This window comes from Fusarium falciforme, chromosome 1 (genome assembly GCF_026873545.1).
Source record: "Fusarium falciforme chromosome 1, complete sequence".
NCBI lineage: Eukaryota > Fungi > Ascomycota > Sordariomycetes > Hypocreales > Nectriaceae > Fusarium > Fusarium falciforme.
The window spans coordinates 5,016,846-5,035,609 of NC_070544.1; the positions used below are offsets into that span (position 1 = coordinate 5,016,846).

The 18,764-nt window shown below is 53.0% G+C and overlaps 5 protein-coding genes across 5 annotated transcripts; 2 read left to right on the plus strand and 3 right to left on the minus strand.

The window, feature by feature from the left end:
- Positions 1-400: 400 nt before the first annotated feature.
- On the minus strand, positions 401-3,997 carry NCS54_00142300 (Fibronectin type-III domain-containing protein; the record flags this gene model as incomplete). The annotated part of the gene is made up of 3 exons (XM_053147050.1): positions 401-3,378; positions 3,438-3,631; positions 3,744-3,997. 3 exons carry the CDS (start codon positions 3,995-3,997, stop codon positions 401-403), a joined length of 3,426 nt encoding a protein of 1,141 aa, XP_053003025.1.
- A 4,812-nt stretch (positions 3,998-8,809) lies between these two features.
- NCS54_00142400 (LNS2 domain-containing protein) lies at positions 8,810-11,295 on the plus strand (the record flags this gene model as incomplete). Its single annotated transcript, XM_053147051.1, has 3 exons — positions 8,810-9,272; positions 9,324-11,194; positions 11,257-11,295. 3 exons carry the CDS (start codon positions 8,810-8,812, stop codon positions 11,293-11,295), a joined length of 2,373 nt encoding a protein of 790 aa, XP_053003026.1.
- A 425-nt stretch (positions 11,296-11,720) lies between these two features.
- Positions 11,721-14,335, minus strand: NCS54_00142500 (Histidine biosynthesis trifunctional protein; the record flags this gene model as incomplete). The annotated part of the gene is made up of 2 exons (XM_053147052.1): positions 11,721-11,914; positions 11,968-14,335. 2 exons carry the CDS (start codon positions 14,333-14,335, stop codon positions 11,721-11,723), a joined length of 2,562 nt encoding a protein of 853 aa, XP_053003027.1.
- A 636-nt stretch (positions 14,336-14,971) lies between these two features.
- NCS54_00142600 (Hypothetical protein) lies at positions 14,972-15,721 on the plus strand (the record flags this gene model as incomplete). Its single annotated transcript, XM_053147053.1, has 1 exon — positions 14,972-15,721. The coding sequence occupies one exon, from the start codon at positions 14,972-14,974 to the stop codon at positions 15,719-15,721; it is 750 nt and encodes a 249-aa protein (XP_053003028.1).
- A 1,198-nt stretch (positions 15,722-16,919) lies between these two features.
- NCS54_00142700 (Mitochondrial-processing peptidase subunit beta) lies at positions 16,920-18,567 on the minus strand (the record flags this gene model as incomplete). The annotated part of the gene is made up of 5 exons (XM_053147054.1): positions 16,920-17,307; positions 17,359-18,044; positions 18,095-18,172; positions 18,222-18,347; positions 18,421-18,567. The coding sequence occupies 5 exons, from the start codon at positions 18,565-18,567 to the stop codon at positions 16,920-16,922; spliced, it is 1,425 nt and encodes a 474-aa protein (XP_053003029.1).
- Positions 18,568-18,764: the final 197 nt, after the last annotated feature.

Consider the following 18,764-nt stretch of genomic DNA (forward strand, 5'->3'; position numbering starts at 1 on the left):
CCAAAATCTCCTGTGCCTCAATGAATAGAAGTTGATGCTGTTGAACTGGGCATGAGGGAGCGTCTACAGCTGTTGTTGCTTGCACGTGTTAACTGTCATGATGGATGGTTGAAAAGCGGGTCCTTGATCAACCATAAGCTGCCCGTCGTGCCGCCCCAACCCACGCGGATGTGGCTGAAGCGCGGGCTCCTGTTACCCCTGAACGTCAAAATGCCAATGTCAAAAGGCGGGTGAGGCCAACCAACGCTTCAGGGGAATTATATGAAAAATCCAAAATAGGTGAGGTGTGATTGTTATCAACTCTTTGATTCGATGACTTTGCTGCGTCCACCTCCAATGAATGCTACTTCACTAGACAATGGAACTGTAACCACTGAACAGTACACATACAGTACTTTGCCTACTCCGTATCTGCAGGTCTCTCGATATCCATGCTCTCCTTCTCTTTTGCAGGAGCGTCCTTGCCCTTCTTCTTGATTCCGAAGCGCCATGCGTTCATCCGGCTCTCCTTGGCGTCCTTGGAGCGGAAGCTGCCTGTCCCCAGCGACGGACTGCTCGTCATACTCTCAGTGCCTCGTCCAAGGGGAGTTGAGTCCTCGCCGAGTTCATCCAAGTCGCCAATGCTGGACCGGTGCTCCGCAGACATGTTCTTCTCCGAGAAAGTAGCACTGCCTGGCCCCTTCTTAAAGAGACCCGAGTCCTTGCCCAGTCTTGAAGACAAGCTAAACTTACTCGAGCTTCCCTTACGAAAGAGCTTCTTGACGACATTCTCAGGATCCTTATGGCTAGGAGCATTATGATCCGTCGAGTTGGAAGCTGTCGAGTCGAGATTCAAAGACTCGTGGGACTCCGACACTGACAACTGAGTATGCACCGAGAACGTATCTCGAGACATTCGCGAGTCTGAAGGTGAGTCGTCTAGGCTAGGAGGCACCTCGATCGATGGTGTGAGCGCCTCCTTGCTCTTCGATCTTCCTTCCTTAGACTTGTCCCGGTGTCGCTCTTTTTCCTTGCCCTTGGACTTCTCTTTTTCGGCACCAGAGTCCTTCTCCCTAACGCCAAAGATGCTACCCATAAATGTGGGCGCCGCCGGGTTAAGTCGTTGGCTCATAGATGCTCTGTGGCTCGGAGGACGAGAACCAATGACACCCACTTGACTAGGTGACGTTTGGGGGTTAAGCAAGTCGTCGACATCCAAGATCTCATCCTCAGCAGATGCAAGGGAAGTTTCTAGATTAGATGGAGATCCACCAATTGATGGCCGACGAGAAGGGTTCCGTGAAGGCCATCGCCCTTCATTGGCCGACCACATGCGGTTCTTAGCAATCAAAGAGAAGTCACCTGGTACTCCCCAGATGGAACCACTGTCCGTAGAGGGTCGTGGAAGGTCTGTCGATGCTATCGATGCGGGGCGCGAGTTTGGCGAGTCTCTGTCACCAGTGAGAGCTCCTGCACTGCTAGCAAAAGGGTTCAGCCGGCGAGTCGAGAATGACTTTGAGCCAGACCCAGCAGTTCGACTCGACTCTGGACCCGCATGCGGCTTCATCCAGCTAAAGCTGATCCTGCGCTTGGCTCCTGAGATCTCGTGGTCTTCCAAACTTTGAGGGAATGATTGGCTCTGGCCCGGTTTAAGAGTACCAAAAAGAGGTCCTAGTTCGTCGGATGGCTTCGGGGCTCTGTTACGCTGGAAGTTAGACAGCAAACTTGTCAGTCTGTGCCCAGTTGCCGGGGGTGCCGTTGGGGATGCGTGGAGATTCAGTGACTGGGCGTCGCTCTCTGTGTATTGGGGGAACGGTAGGTTGTGCGATGAACCCTGCGGACTAGAAAAGACATTCAGTGACCGGCCGTCCGATGAGGCAGGAGACTGTGGGCGGTCATCCTCGCCAGCTGTGATAGCCTCAGGCAAGAAATGAGAAGGTGGAGGTCTCGACTCGGTGTCCTCCAGAAGCTCGTCAAAGATATCGGATGGGAGGAGGGCATGCGCGGTAGGGCTCAGAGGTCCGGCGGCTGATCTAAAGTCCGATTCTGACTGGTGATCGTCGGGGTTATCAGCAGTCATATCCATGAACAACCCTGGGCCAAAACCTGCGCGGGTGAAACCAGTCGAAACGGGGAAGCTGTCTTCGGGAATGGCGAATTGGCCGGGCGGAGACGACAGGTTCAGGTTGGAAAGAGAGTTGCTGTTCCCGCTATGCCGCTTGTCCTGAGTTGACAACGGTGGTTCATATTCCAGGGCCGCAGGATCTGCCTGGTTGTAGTAGGCGAGGCCGGATTGGTGTTGAAGGGCTGCCAGTTGTTCCGTCAACGCCCTGATGTGCATATCCAGCTGATGGCCCTTCTTAGTCTCAGCAACCAGCTGGCTGTGCAACTCTTTCCGCCTACTTTCCCACTCCTTTCGAACTTGGGCATCGTTCTCCTTCCACTGCTCGTCGTTGCCCCCTGGGAGTTGCTCCCGGGCAGCCTTAAGGTCTTGAAGCTGCTTCCCCTTGTCTTTCAGCTCGGCTTCCAATTCTGCACACTTCTCTTGAAGCTCCGCGTTTGACTCGTCAAGCTCTTGACCTTGCTTATCGCGGTTGGCTTCCAGCTCCGTCTTCTGTGCATCAAAACCCTCCCTCTCGTTCTTCATCCTCTCAACTTCGCTTTCGAGCTTGGCAATGTTGTCTCGAACCTTGGACTTCTTCTTCTCCTTTTCATTCAACTGATCTCGCTTTCTCCCACGCTCCTTCTCTGCAGCACGCATCTGCTCCATAGACGTTCTCACGCCGGATTTGAGCTGTGCGGTCTGGTCTTCCTTTTCCCTCAGAGCTTGTCTCTTGGCATCTTTCTCTGCCTTCAGCTCCTCTTCCTGCTGTCGAAGTTCGCATTCTTCTTTAGCGATCTGAGCAACGATCTCGTCAACCTCCCTTCTCGTAGACTCAAATCGGCGGTTAAGTTCATCCAGAGACAGTTCCGGGCCATCTGACGTGGACGCCCTGATTTGCGGTTGATCCAGGCTCGCGACGGACGGCGAATGTCGCCGATTGACCGTATTTCGTCGCTGGCCAGGAGCAGTCGTGCTCACATCGGAGGTGGACGCGTTGTTACCATCGAGAACGGGGGCCGCTTCAACAGAGGGCACGGGTGGCTTCCTTTGCGAGTCGGCATCGTCGGTTTCGTCCCCAAGTCTAGGGTGGGGGTGATCATTGTTGGCGAAACTTGTGGGCACGCGCGAGTTGCCAAGTTGAGGTTTGCCATCCTTTCCGAAGGTTCGCAGACGAAGAACCTGGCTTCCAGCCTGGAAGTTGTTCGGACCGACGGCTACGACTCGAATGTTGTAAAAATGGTCGGGCTTGAGCCCTGTAACGGTAATGGCAACTTCGTTTCCGGGCGAATCGCCGACTATAGGGGGCCATGTCAGTGGCCACGACAAGGCAATAAGAAGATACACCAGCACCCACCATGAACGCCATTGACTTGAATAGTGTACTTTTGCACAGGTCTGTTGCTATTGGGTCGAGTCCAGCTCAGGGTGGCGGCGTCGGATCGAATGCCAGCAAGCGACACGTCGGGAGGCTCAGGCACGTCGACCCCGAGAATGTTAATGAGGTCAGGGACGGGTTTCCATAGTGTCTGCCACGAGCGATGCAGCAGCCTTGGGATTGGGAAGACAGCAGTTAGCACAAGCAAAGCAGAGAGGAGGAACTATGTATCTGCCGAGGGACATGAGGGGCAGAGGGAGAGGTGACGTGTTGGGCAAAACTCACCAGACGACGGCACCGAGTGTCAGAACCATCTTGAAGTGGTGTATCAGCAGAACATGGATGCGGATATCTAGCAATGCCTCGATGGACGCTGGGGACATATGCTCGAGCAGGCGACGAGGGTCAACGAGGAGGGTGAGGCTGCAGAGCAGGGCGTAGAGCAAGGCCTTCTGGTAACTGGCGCGAGGGCTATAGACCCACCAGAAGCCGAGGACGCTGAGGATGAGAGTGGTTAAGACGGACAACTCCCATGACATGTTCTCAAGCGCAGTCCCGGTCCTGGAGGATGTTGATGCTTTGGAGACGGACCCGGGCGTCGAGAGTGTCGTGTGGGATCCAAAGGTCGGGTCGGCAGATGCCAGTGGGCAGGAAAAAAGGCGGGCGTGGAGCGTGGAGATCAGGTTCCAGTTAGGCGGTTTTCCCTGCTACAGCGTGAGGTGTCCAGTAAGATTGTCGGCTGCAGGGCTCCAAGTGCGGGCGGGGGATATGGGCACTGTACCGGCCGCAAGCGATTTGGCACAAATAGGCGTGGCGAGGCGGATGTGACTGTGTCAGCGACACTGTGCTCTGATTGTGGTGCTGTTTCATCACGATTCCCATTCGTAGTCGCCAGCGCCTGTTTTACTTTTATTCGGCCAGGGCAGGGAGCGCTTGTCAATGGATGAATGGATGCCTCCTCAGATGACCTGCGCTGGCTGCTTACACGTCTTTTATCAGTGATGCAAAGCCCATCATCGGACCGCCCGGACGATGGACTGCTTGGTCCGGAATAGTTCACAAACGAGGCGCGCACTAGTGTCAAGGAGTTGGTCTGTAAACGTCAGTGATGATGTTTCCGGTTGCGAATCTCCAGTTGGCAGAAGACGGGCTTCATGTCCAACGGGTGTTCTGCAGCAACCAACCACCCGCCGATGCCTTCTGTCACAGGAACAAGCCGCACGTCTGTCATCGGCTGTAGGTATTTAACGTTAAGGTTTATGCCAGTTGCCGACCAGCATGGAATGTTTGCGAGGCGTAAAGATGCATGTGGCAACTGACAATGTTGTAAAAATTATCCGATGCAACTGCGCAGAGAGACTACAGTACAAAATGAATTATAGCTCAATATCCAGTTCCCATAATACCCATCGTCCAACACATGGGGAAAAAACTCCGGAGCTTACCTTGCCACGGCCGAATAGGCTCCCTACCCATAATCAAGATCCAGCTTGGCAGCAGCAAGAGCCGGAGATCGCCTCACGTTAGCGTCCGCTCCTCTTCGGCTCCCAGGGTTTCTAGGGCTTCTTCCAAGCTTCCCAAAATGCATCGGGGCTTTGCCCAACTCGGCATCACTCATCCTTGTCTTGTGCAACGGACCGATCATGCCAACGTCTGGCTCCAGACATGTGAGATTGTCAAACCACACAGCAAGCGCATGATCCCTGATGCTTGGTAGCATGAATTGCTCGACACAGCGCCTGACGACATTGGGTAAATAACAGTCACTAATTTACAGTCAGAAGGGGAACGAGTCAGCAATCGGGCAATATCCCACATTGTTCATCCACTGCGTTACGCACGCGTGGTCGGTTTCTCCGGCCTTAAACACATGGATCGATGACATCAAATCACCTCGGCAGAGCGAGGTCAAATACGAAAGCCAGCAAGAATAAGGGCAAAAAATGGATAGAGACCCGGTAATCTCCACCGATGCCCTGTGGCGTCAAGTTCAAAGTAGTCGGTACTTGCGAGATACAGCCCCTCATTCAGGCACAAGCCTCGGGATCACGAGAAATCAGAGGCAGAGGTGAGTGAAGAACTGACATGGCGGCTGTGATCGAGATCTATCTCTCCGATTGCTCCTCGCCTACTACAGAACGCTAGAAAGTGCCAAGACGCCAAGTGTTGTTGGAGAGGACGACGTCTCCAATTAAAAATTCGCCGTTTTACTGGTTGTGTGTAACACGATAGTGAAGAAATAAACGACAACAAAGAACGACAACGCACCTCTCACTCTTCATCAGACTATGACCTTTATCATAAATACACATATAAGATATTAAAACTATTTTGAAGTACTAGAAAAGACTTTTTTTTTTTTTTTAGGGGGATCTACATACCTTAGCACTGTATAGTATCTCATTTTGATCTTACCTGAATGTATGAGTATTTGACCTTGGTGGGAAATGAATCACTACCTAACTAACAAAGAGTATAACTAGAGTGAGAGTAAAATAAACAGTGAGGAGCACAAACCACAGACGAAAAGCATATAAAATGTCCGAGAAGTTAACCGACTTGCCCGATTAGGAGAGGCCAAACAGGACAAGCAGAAAAATGTGTCTGATGTATCTGATAAATAGGATACCAGGCGAACTAGGTTGAAACAGAAGAAAATTAAGCACATTCTCAAACTTGATAGATTTACTGGTTTAGATATCGCAAAAGTGTACCCAATATTCACACTGTCCCTGTTGACTTGGGTTGCTCCCATTGTCGTGGCGACGAGCCAAATACCAGACTTCTCTTTTGATGGTGATTTTGTTTCAGAATCCAAATGGGCTTTACTCAATTCATCAGATTGTCACCGCCCATCATGGGTCACATAAAGGATGTGACTGAACAGTTGTGCTCAGGGTAACATCCAATCTTGAGTTGTTGGGATGGGCGCAATTACCACTCTACCTCTCGAAATAGAGCTCGTGAATAGGCAATGTTGCCAAGACGAAGCACCGAATAAGTCGCACAAAGTAATAACTGAGTCAGCAAGTAGCATGGAGAATCCCTCAAAGTGATTGACTGAGGCCTTGATCTTTATGTCGTCAGATGTACATATATCAGAATCCAGGTAATCTTGTAAGGATAATTCCCAACCGCAATAATATGGTAACTTATTTGCAATTTGACACCTACAAAATTACAACTTGCACACATGTCCCCTATCAATCTAAACATGCAGAACACAGCCGGAGAGAATGTCGATGAACCCCATGAAGCAAATTTAATTCCTGGGCCTGATTCTCAAGACAGGAACTTTGGACAAGACTGGTTCTTGACTGCCCTGGGTGAGCCTTCTAAGCAGGCAGATCCTTTGCGTCTCAAAAATGACATTCTTGACGAGTTTCTGGCAAGGTACAAAGCAGCTATTGAAGAACAGCAATTAGAAAAAGGAAACCATGGATGGAGCCCCAGCCCCCGCGAGTTTGAACAAGTCTTTAGGCCAACGGGCATGTCAAGATCCTTACCTCAGTTCAAAAGCCAAGTCGCCCGTGAGTGCAAGCGCCTCATCCACCAACTAGCAGGAAATAGATACAGGCGGAAGCAGACGCTGCCGTGGGACTGCTGGATGGATGTATATGCGAACGCTGTCCGAAGTCGTTGGGTGGAACAGGGCATCTGGGGGCATAACTGGGGTGACGCCTGGCCCGACTTTCGTTCCCCTATGAAACTGGGTGAGTTCATGGGGGGTGAAGGTCCTGCCTTTGGATGTGCCTACGAATACATCATGGGAAGGACAACGACGGTCTTAACTCGCTGGGCGCATGAAAAGCCCATGCGTGCTGAGACACCAGGACAGGATGTCGGGTGTCGTCAATGGCGCCTTCAACAACTCAAGCAGATATTTGAGGCAGCTCCCAAAGTCCGTCATATAAGGGCGTCTCGTCCTGGTCACAAATTTGAATATCAGCTTTCCAAGGAGTACGAATGGATCAAGGACGAGCTCGACTTTCGCGAACCCGGACACCATCACGATGTGATAGGTTAGCCCGGTACAGTCTGAGAGAGAACTGGATTCGAGATAGCATCTGGAGCCCTGCTTGGGGCACCTTGCCAGGGTCAGAATGGGAGCATGAGATGTACAAGGCAAATTGCAAATTTTCTTAGCAAAGTTTAGAAACCTTGGCGTCTGATCAGCTATTAGTTCTCAGCGCTCAAACCTCCAATATACCCTACTCTGTTAGGAAAGGGTTTAATGTGTTGAATCAAGAAATATTGATGGCATGAGAAGACAGTTGTTTAGCAGAAGCGGATTTCTTGCTTTAAGAAGGTGAACAACGATTAGCGTGATATTGGACTCTTTGGTCATGGTTGAAGGTCCAGACTTGACCAGGCGAGCGAAGATGTAGGTATGTATTGGATATCGTTATTTCGCAAGGTTCTTGGTACTTCCTTGTCATTGGGTTGGTTTAAACAAGCGAATACACACAGAAAGCAATTTACAAAATTATGCCACTCTCAAATAGAGAATGGCTTGTGAAACAAAGAACCGTCAGGCTATCCCACGCATTGTCCTCAAAGATTCATGTGATAGATTCTGCTGGGGCGTCGATGGGTGTCTAGACCCCTGCGCGGTAGAGGCTTGTACCCTCTACAACGACCTGTCAGCCCCCCAATGTTGGGCGAGACGCCCCTCAACGCCCAGGACGGGCAGCCGCTGCGAAACTTCGTCATTCTGAGCTTCCTGTTACTGCACCGGCCGCGGGAGCAAAACGCCTCCATGCGCTCCCCCTTTTTTTACTCGATCACACCTCGTTGTCATCATTTTCAGTCATCATTTCTTGTCTTATTTTTTTTTCTCAAGATCCCTCGAGACTCGTTTGTGGTTTTGTTCCATATTCACATTTACACGCTGCTTTTGAGCTCTGGTGACGTATTCACCTGACCGGCAAAAAAGAAAGGCCCGCCCAACCAACCAGCAAGCGTCCTTTTTTGTACCGGGTACCTCGCCCGCTTCCCGTTGCGCTCAACCCGCCTCGACCGACTCGTCGATTCGACTGCCCAGTCCCCCAACAATCCGCATTCCGTCCGCCTTGAACTCTTCTTGATAAACATCCCGTACGCTTATTTCCTCCCTCCGTGTACGGGTAAAGGTTGCTTAGGCTCCTGGTTGTTCTCTGACCTCGACCGAACGTTCACTCTGCCGTACCGTTCCGTTTCCGTTCCGCCTCTTGAAGCTTGTGATCGACCGCCCTTCGGATCGTCGTCGAGTCGGCCCCGCGACAAGCCGCTACAGTTTCGCACCCAGCCTCGCCTCGTGGGAGAGAAGAAGGACTTGCGCGCTTCGACATCTTCCGCCCGCCAGAGGCAAGATGCAGTACGTGCGCGGCCTCAGCGAGTCGGTCTCGACAGCATGGAACTCGATCAATCCAGCCACCCTCAGCGGCGCTATTGATGTCATCGTTGTCGAGCAGGAAGACGGCTCGCTGCTCTGCTCACCGTTCCACGTCCGCTTCGGAAAGTTTTCTCTTCTGCGGCCGTCGGATAAGAAGGTCGAGTTCAAGGTCAATGGCGTGAAGCAGAACTATTCTATGAAGCTCGGCGAGGGCGGCGAGGCTTTCTTTGTCTTCGAAACCACCGACAACATTCCCCAGTCGCTACAGACATCACCCCTCGTCTCCCCTGCGTCTAGCCCCGCGAGCAGTCCACCTCTGGATCCCGAGCAGGCTTCAGCAGCTGGTTTACAGGAGCCAGAAGCCTTTGAGCTCGATGCCTCCGAGAGCAAACCTCGTCGACCGTCTCCTGCCGTTCTCTATAACAAACAGAACGAGCATGGTATGTGTCTGGCCTTGCTTATTCTGTGACACCGACTAACCTCCTGTGCAGGCATGATTACGCCATCAACCTCTCCTGAACTACGCAACGCTCGTCCAGTATCCGGCGATTGGTCTTCGAGCATACCCCGACCGCACAGCGACGATATCCTCCGCCAGAGCGCCCGGAGTCATGATCGAGACGGGAATAGTTCCATTGATGGAGACTATGTTGCTTCTGAGCGGTCCCTTAGTCCACCTCCTCTTGGCCCTAGGGAGGCCCTTGAGCGTGCCAGGGCACTCTCCAGGGAGTTTTCTGCCGCCAACATTCCCAGCAAAGTCACTGACACGGGCGACCTCATGCTGGACATGACCGGGTTCAAGAGCAATGAGGAGGACATTCTCCGGGCCGAGATCCTCGCTCGCAAGATCCTCTCTGAGGAGCTGGATGGCAACTATGACATTGGCGCGCTCTTTGGCTTTGATGAGCAGGGAAACCTGTGGATCTATAGCAGCGAAAGCGCCAAGCAAGCTGCCATGAACAAGACGATCGAGGGGGCTCTGCAGTCCCATCGTCAGCATATGGCAGCCGATGCTGTTTCGGATCCCGGATATCAGAGCGACAGCAGCGATGCCACTGCCGCGCCTCTTCCCTCCCATCGCCGATCCGAGTCTGATGCTGGTCCAGCGGATCTGCAGACACCTCCTCGGACACCGCCTGGCTCTTCGGGCCACGCAGGAGATCCTAACAGGAACTATGCCAAGACCTTACGGCTTACTAGTCAGCAGCTCAAGGACTTGAACCTGCAACCCGGAGCAAACGTCATGGCCTTTACTGTCAATCGAGCAACATGCACGGCAAACATGTATCTCTGGAAGCACGAGACACCTGTTGTCATCTCCGACATTGACGGTACAATCACCAAGTCGGATGCTCTGGGACACGTGCTGAACATGATCGGCCGTGACTGGACTCATTCGGGCGTTGCCAAGCTCTATAGTGATATCTCTGCCAACGGCTACAACATCATGTATCTCACAAGTCGATCAGTCGGCCAGTCTGATACCACAAGAGCATATCTTGCTGGTATTGTCCAAGACGGTTACAAGATGCCCCCAGGGCCTACTATTCTCTCTCCTGATCGAACAATGGCAGCACTAAGGCGAGAAATCTACCTTCGCAAGCCCCATATCTTCAAGATGGCTACTCTCCGAGATATTCGCAACCTATACGGCCCGGACCGTACGCCCTTCTACGCTGGTTACGGAAACCGATTGACTGACCAGATCTCGTATCGAACTGTCGATGTACCGAGAAACAGGATTTTCACAATCAACTCCAACTCAGAGGTTTCTCTCGATCTTTTGAGTCTTAACAAGCTCAAGATGAGCTACGTCAACATCAATGAAGTCGTCGACCACTATTTCCCTCCGGTGAGCACACTGGTCAAGGGTGGTGGTGAAGAGTACACAGATTTCAAGTACTGGCGAGATGATCCTCTCGCTATGGCCGACTTTTCGGCGAGCGAGAGCGACGAGGATGATGTTCGTCCAGGACGGCAAGCTCCCGTATACGTGGATGAAGAAGATGATGAAGACGAAGACGACATCGATGACGAAGAGGGAGAGGAAGATGACGAGGACATGGATGAAATTGGCGAAGGCCTCGCCGATAGCTATATTTCCCGCGCATCCATGGACGAGTTTGCAGAGGCAGAGAGTGTTTTGAGTGGCAGTGTCGACGAGGAGCGTCTAAGAGCATCTATGGCACAAGACCTCGAAGAAGCCGATGATGAAGAAGACGATGTATATGAAGACGGTGAAGAGGGTCACGAAGACAAAGAAGAGGGCGAGGACGCCTCTGGCGAAAAAGCGGCCGTTGAGCATCAACACAAGCGAAAGACCAGCGTCGTAGAGGACGTCCTCGCCCAGCACATCACTGGGGTTGGTCATCTCTCCGTGGAGAAATAAAAGAGTCGGAAGTGAAAGCTAAGTATCGTTAACAGGGAACTCGGGTAGCAGCAGCTCCTCCCGACACAGTGTAAGGAGTTTTCTGGATCCATGGCGTTCTTCCTTTTTTTTGCTTTCCTTACATTTAGAAAGAGTCGTCAGTCTCAGGGGGCGTGTGCAGAGAACAGATGGAAATGGGGCGATGATGGAATTACCAGGCATACATCTATGGTGGCATAGCGCGGCGTTGAGCATCTCTTGCATCTGGAGTGATCAGAGCATGGCATTCTGCGTTGCTGCAGGCGAATAAAAGCTTTGCTGTACATCCAGCTAGAATATCAGTTGAGCACATCGTTGCCCAACTACAAGACATCACTCATCAAGATCATCAACTGATCGAGTCATTACGAACAATACACAAGTGTCAACATTTTGAAGCCAAGTCTACTCCCATGTCCCAGCCCCTATCCTAAAAGAAATCACGCCCATCCATCTCCTTCTAAGTTTTACTCTTCCTTCTCTACTGTCGGTTCATGTGCTCGATACGGATCTCGACAGCCCGTCTGTGAGCCTCAAGCTCCTCAACCTTGGCCAGCTGCATAACAGCAGAGCCGACGTTCTTGAGTCCTTCGGCGGTAAGGTTGGAGCTGGTGATATGCTTCTGGAACGAGCCCAGGTTGACGCCGGAGTACTGCTTGGCAAAGCCATAAGTAGCTATAAAATAGTCAGTCACGCGTCACAAACTCAGGAGCCATTTTGAAACTTACGCAACGAGTGGTTGACACCAGCAGAGTAGTCGCCAACACTTTCAGGGGTCCAGGCACCAATAAACACACTCCCAGCGTTCATAACCTGGTCGACAACCTTCTCGGCATCCTTGAGCTGCAGAATTAGATGCTCAGGGGCGTACTCGTTGCTGATACGCATAGCCTCCTCAACATCCTTGACCTGGACGGTAACAGAGTGAGCGATAGAGCCTCGAACAATATCAACTCGGGGGAGGGCCAGAGCTTGCTTGTGAACCTCGTCCTCGATAGCCTTGAGCTGCTCCTCGTTTAGGTCGACAGCAAGCAGGATGACCTGGCTGTCAACACCGTGTTCGGCTTGAGAGAGCAGATCAGAGGCAACAAAGGCAGGGTTGGCGTCCTTGTCAGCAACCACGAGAACCTCGGATGGGCCAGCAGGCATATCGATACCCACGCCGGCGTTGGTATCGTTGCTAACGTGCATCTTGGCTGCCGTAACAAACTGGTTGCCGGGCCCCAGGATCTTGTCCACCTTGGTGACGCTCTCAGTGCCATAAGCCAAGGCAGCAACAGCCTGGGCACCTCCAGCCAAGACGATGCTCTCAGCACCAACCTTGTGGGCGACGTAGACAATCTCGGGGGTAATCCGGCCGTCTGATCGAGGGGGTGAGGCAAAGACAATCTTCTTGCAGCCAGCCACCATAGCGGGCACACCGAGCATCAGTGCAGTGCTGGGCAGGACAGCGGTTCCACCGGGAATGTACAGACCAACTCTCTCAATGGGCCTAGAGAAACGGCTGCACACAACGCCTGGCATAGTCTCGACCTGCAGAGTCTTCTCCTCATTCTGGGCAGAGTGGAATCGTCGGATGTTCTCGAAAGAAATATCGATCGCCTTGATAGTCTCAGGAGAAATATCCATCAGCTCCTTGGGGAAGGGAGCCTTGAGGACAGGCGACGTCAAAGAAGTTGCCTTCTCAAACTTGTGGGTGTATGAGAGCACCGCCTTGTCACCACCAGCCCGCACCTCCTCAATGATGGGCTTGATGATCTTGAGAATGGCGTCAGGGGACTTCTGAGAGGGGCGCTTCAACTTCTCGATGAGCTCAGCCTCAGAGATCTTGGAAGCGTCGATTCTCTCCATCTCGATACGACCATCGGCAGGCTTCTCGGCAGGTGGAGGTGTAGGCTTCGCAGGGGCGGCCTCAGTCTTGATGCCTTCCTTTTCGGCCCACTTACCCTTGGCATTGCCGGCTCTCCTCTTCACCTTGAGGCTCTTGGCATCGAGGTTTGCCTCGATATCAGCCAGGCTGACACCGGCGCCAATGGCCTTGGTCAGGGCAAAGTAGATGAGGTCGGCAGCTTCAAAGGCAATATTCTCCTTGGTTGTGCCGTCGCAGAGCTCCTCAGCCTCCTCCATGATCTTGGCTCGAAGTAGCTTCTCATCGGAGAACAGACGAGCAGTATAAGACCCGGCAGGGGCAGACTGTTTCCGAGACTTGAGAGTCTGCTCCAGCGCAGCAATACCATTGAGATCACCGAAGCATCCAAACTGCTGAAGGTGGCAGAAACGACCCTTCTGGTTGACAACAAACTTCAGAGTATCATTGTCACAGTCAAGGCCGATCCGCAGCAACTCCTGAGTGTCGCCAGAGGTGAGTCCCTTGACCCAAAGTCCCCGTTTCCGGCTCTGATACACTCCAGCCTGAGTGCGCAAAGCCTCAAGAATGCTCTCCTCGCTCGTGTAAGCAAGACCCAGAGCAATTCCAGCATCATCGGTGACCACAGTCGGGATAAGGCTGTCAGGTCGATCAGACTTCCAGTATGACGCAATCACTTTGGACAAAACCAGTCTTGTCGAGTCATTTTTGTCGGTTGTGAGACCAGTAGAGGGGAGAATCGGGATGGCGTTGCATTTCTTAGCCACCTCAACAAAATTCTCCAGGGCAGTCTCCGGTGTTGGCTTGAGGAAGAGGTTCTTGACCTTTCTGGCACTGGCTTCCTCGATGAACTTGCTGAGCTCACTCGAGGAAGTATCGAAGTCCTTGATCAACAGGCCACTTTCCGTAGCCGCGGAAAGATCAAGTTTACACACAGTCGGGATAACTCTTGCGCCAAACTCTGTGTACTCGGAAACGTTCTCGGAGGGGACAAACACTTTTCGTACCCCGCCATCGAGGAGGGCAACCACGTCGTCAGGGCTGCTCAGGCTCGTAGCGTCCATGTGGACAATGGTTCCGGCGACTGGACGGCCCCAATCCTTGGAAGCTGTCTCATAGAAAGGAGCTCCAAGAAGAGAGACCTCCTGAGAAGTGAGGCCATTGTCGGCAGCTTGTCCCTCAGAACCAGCTACACTGACCAGGAACGGCAACGGGAGGGTCGTCTCCATACTGCAAGGACCCGAGAGGAGGAATTGATGTCAAAAAACGAAAAAAGGTTAAGGTATGGCCGCGAATTGTTGATTGGAAGTTCTAGATAAGTGAGTCAAGGCCGATCGCCCGCGAGAAAAGTTGTGAGTGATGACTGAGTCCTGCATCGGCGGCAACTGGTGGGGCACACCTTCCGTCTTTTCGCCCCTGCCCCTCCATCGCTTCCTTCCCACTCCCGCGAAGGAAATCCGGCTTGCGCAAATGGATGAAAAATTAAGGTGTGGTCTGTGCTTCAACTGCAGGGTATTTTCGGATTATTATAAAATCCGAGGCACTGCTCGCTCGACCTCAGCCGCATGAAGCTATCAAACGACTGGCCATCAAACGGGAGAATCTTCCAAACTTCCTAAAACGCGCCAAGCCTGCAAATCCGGCGCTTGTTTTCTTCTCCCATCTTATCCGAATTCCAAAATCTCTCATCCTCATCTATTTCCATATTTATTCCATCGCGAAAGCTGGCCTAATTGTGGGCGCGACCATTGCATCGCGCCGGCGCGACACTCGAATGCTAGCCTCGCGATCAACTTAGACATCACGCAGCCAGTCGCATCGCCACTTTCTCACTTCTCATTTGAAGCATCGCAGCACCACCGAACATGGCATCGAGTCAACCCCAGACGAATGGGGTCCCAGCCTCTTCAGCGGGCACTTCGCAAACCGTTCCCAATACCCAGACCACAACTACCAGCCAACCTGCCACCTCCTCACAAAACGCTCCTCCTCCTGCGCCATCGAGCTCGGCACCTCGCCCTCGCGACTCTCGTCTCATCGAGCTCTTGTTGACCTCCCAGGGCGTCACCGCATACGAGCAGCGCGTGCCCCTCCTCCTCCTCGATTTTGCGTACCGCCATACCTCTTCCGTGCTTAACGATGCACTACACCTCTCCGGCGACCCTTATGTCACTCACGCGGGTGCCAAGCCATCAGCGAACTCGGGCGCAATCTCCGCGCCTGCGGGAGACGCAGCAGTAACAGCCAACGCCGTGAAGCTCGCCATAGCAGCGCGCCTCAGCTACCAGTTCCGCGGGGGCAGTGGAGGTGGTGGCATCAGCAAGGACTACATGCAAGAGCTGGCGCGCGAGCGGAACAAGGTGGCACTTCCCAAGATTGTACCCAGCGAATGGGGTGTTCGACTACCAAGCGAGCGGTTCGTGCTTAGTGGAACGAGCTGGGGCTTGAAGGATATGTGGGATGAGGCGGATGACGACGAGGATATGGGAGGCGACGCCATGGAGGGCATCCAAGGTCCCGAGCCGGAAGATATTGGCGGCGATGGTGTGGAGGGAGGCACGGTGGAGGATATGTTTGGTGAGGATGTGGACGAGGAGATGGCCGAGGAGAGCTAGGTGGCTCCCTCGTCAACCCAAGGACATTTGCAAAACGGGACACGCGAACGGTGTCAACGGTGTTTAGGGCGTTCAGGACAAGGGAAGGCAGTAGGTTATAGATACCTATTTTATGAGGGCAACCGTTGCCCGTTGGCTCGGACCTGGGCTCAAGCTTTATCCTCATTTCCTCGTGAACGTGTCATATGCCTACACCGCAACAATACGGTAGTTGCAGCTCAGATGTCTCTCAATCAAGGATCAGGCAGCGACACCGACCAGTGGCTATTTAATGAAACCTTCCAGTTCTCGAATTTCTCTTCCTCGTCACCATCTACTCAATCCTTGTGTTTTCCCAACTCATACTACGTAACAACGCTCATCACTATGATCCCATCCGCATCCATCGCTCGTGTCGCGCAGACATCTGCCCGCTATGTATCCCAGAGCACCAGAAGGATCATCTCCAACACAAGCTCTCGTCTTCAACCTCAACACCAACCACATCGTCGCTCAATCTCAGCCCGAACTCCCAACAAGCCTCGCACAGATTCTGCTGCCTTCCCGAGAGTATCCGACCAAAGCATCAAAGAAATAGCCAAGTCAAGTTCTTGATGAACAATACCAGCTCTTCCAGGCCCTGCCTTGGTACAAACGTCAGTTTTACACATTTCCCAACTCGGTCATTTACATTGCTAGGTCTAGTTCAACTCTACCTACCCGTTCACATTACAACTCAAGGTTGACAAGACCATTGTCTAGGTATACTAAGACGATAATCCAAGTCCTTCCCTCTTGCTCAGTATCTACCTACTAGATGCAGTCCCTTGTCAATACCGACCAGAGCCAAGCTCACAAGACGTTCTGTTCCTAACCCTGCATTGCCAAGCCATGGGCCTGTTGCTCACATCATCATGAGTACCCTTGTCTCGGCTCGAGGTGTTATTACTGTTTGTGGTGTGGTTCCTTGTACCTCTAGACCACCGATACCGGCATGAACGGAGGTTTCTGCTGGCAGGGACGTCACTGCAAAAATGGGAAATGGAAACTTCACAATGAAGCTACGGGGTGGCATTCAGAATCAAGACACAATTATCACAACTCCACGTTACCTAGTATGAACAGAGGAAATCTTATGGTACACTAGGCCTGTAAACGGTATCTCATACACTCTATACCCGGGTCTCGATTTTCGCAAACCTGACTGGCCCTTTCTACCTTAAAACTTGGGCTTCATGGTGTTGCGGAGTCTCTGGTAGTCGAAGAGACCCTCAATGGTACCCACCGCGCTGACGGCGATATCCCGGTCCCAGAGTTTTCGGTTAGCAAAGTCCATGATATCCTTCTCAGTGATGGCGTCAATCTTGCGCTCGATCTCGCCGGGAGCCATGCGGCGGCCAGTGGTGACGAGCTGTCGGCCAATGTCCTCGGCAACGGCAGTGGTGCCGTCGAGGGACAGGAGGATGGAAGCCTTGAGCTGAGCCTTAGCACGCTCAGTCTCAGCACCGCTGACGTTGGTGCAGAGACGCATCCACTCGCGGATGGCGAAGTGGACAAGGTCGTCGACTCGGTCAGGCTTGTCGGAGACGAGGTAGATACCCCAGAGACTTGAGATTGGTTAGTCATAGAAGCATAAACGTCACACACATCAGACTTACCCAGTGTCGCTGTAGCTGGTGGAGAAGCTCATGAAGCTGTTGGCGATATCATGCTTGTGGACCCAGCCGCTGAGCTTGCTGCCCTGGTGGGGAGCCTGGCCAACAGCCTTGTCGTAGTTGCCGACGATAGCCTGGGCAACGAGGGCAGTGAAGTAGTCCTCCGAGTTCCAGCTGACACCCTCAACGGCCAGAGCGATGTTGGCAGTGGGCATGGCGTCATCACGGACACGGACATCGGAACCCATGAAGTCAGCCTTCTGCTTGGAGAGCAGGTAGGCGCTGTTCTTGGGGCCGCTGCTGGGGAGGCCGCTGAAGTGCTTCTCAGCGAGCTCGACGAGCTGCTCGTGGGGGATACCGCCAGCACCGACAAGAACCATGCGGTCAGCAGTGTAGTTGTTCTTGATGTAGTTGACGAGCTCGGTTCGGGTAATGTCGCGGATGTTCTGGCGGGGGCCGAGGATGGTGCGGCCAAGAGGCTGGTGCTGGAAGGCAGTGGCGTGGAGGTGGTCAAAGACAACCTCCTCGACCTGCTTCTCAACCTCCTCGGACTCTCGGAGGATAACGTCGCGCTCGCGCTCAATGGCGGACTGCTCGAGCAGGGAGTTCTGGAGAATGTCGGAGAGGATGTCGACGCACTGGGGGACGTCAGAGTTGAAGGCCTTGGCGAAGTAGACGGTGTTCTCGCGCTGGATGGTCGTTAGCCTCGTGAAATTGTGTATCCCTTCATCCGACTGACCGAGGTGTAGGCGTTCAAGTGGCCACCCATGTTCTCAATCTCCAGCTCCAATTGCTGCTGAGAACGCTTGGCCGTTCCCTGTGGTGTTGTTAGTGATGGATCTGGACCCATTGATGGGGTGCCGAACCTTGAAGGCGAGATGCTCGAGGAAGTGCGCGGTGCCATTGGTCTCATCAGTCTCAGCCCGGGAACCAGCGTCAATCCACACGCCGACGGTCGAGGTTTGCGCAAAGGGGGAGTGCTCGGTCGCGACCTGCGGTATACGGGTCAGCAAGGCATTCCTAGATGGGTGTCGAGGCCAATTGGCCTCGGTAGACGGTGCTCACGGTCAATCCATTGCGAAGAGTTGTGGTCTGAGTCTTGCCGACGGTCGAGGGCGTGGCAAAGCCTCGTGTCAAGGGAGCGGCGGCCGAAAGACCAGCACGGTTTCGCAGACCTCGGGAGAGGTTCAAAGCTAGTCTCCGGGACGCCATGACGGAGGTTTGGAGGGTCAACGCTGAATTGAGTGGTTTGATGAAATCTTTCGATCTGGCTCGGCTAGAAGCTTTCCTGAGATAATTTGCAGCCTGAGCAATTAGGCGGAGCGCTTAGTCATTCCGACCGTCTCCGAATCAGAGCGACCCGGAAGGAAGGCACTGTCCAATGGGAGCTACCGATTACTAACCGGTGC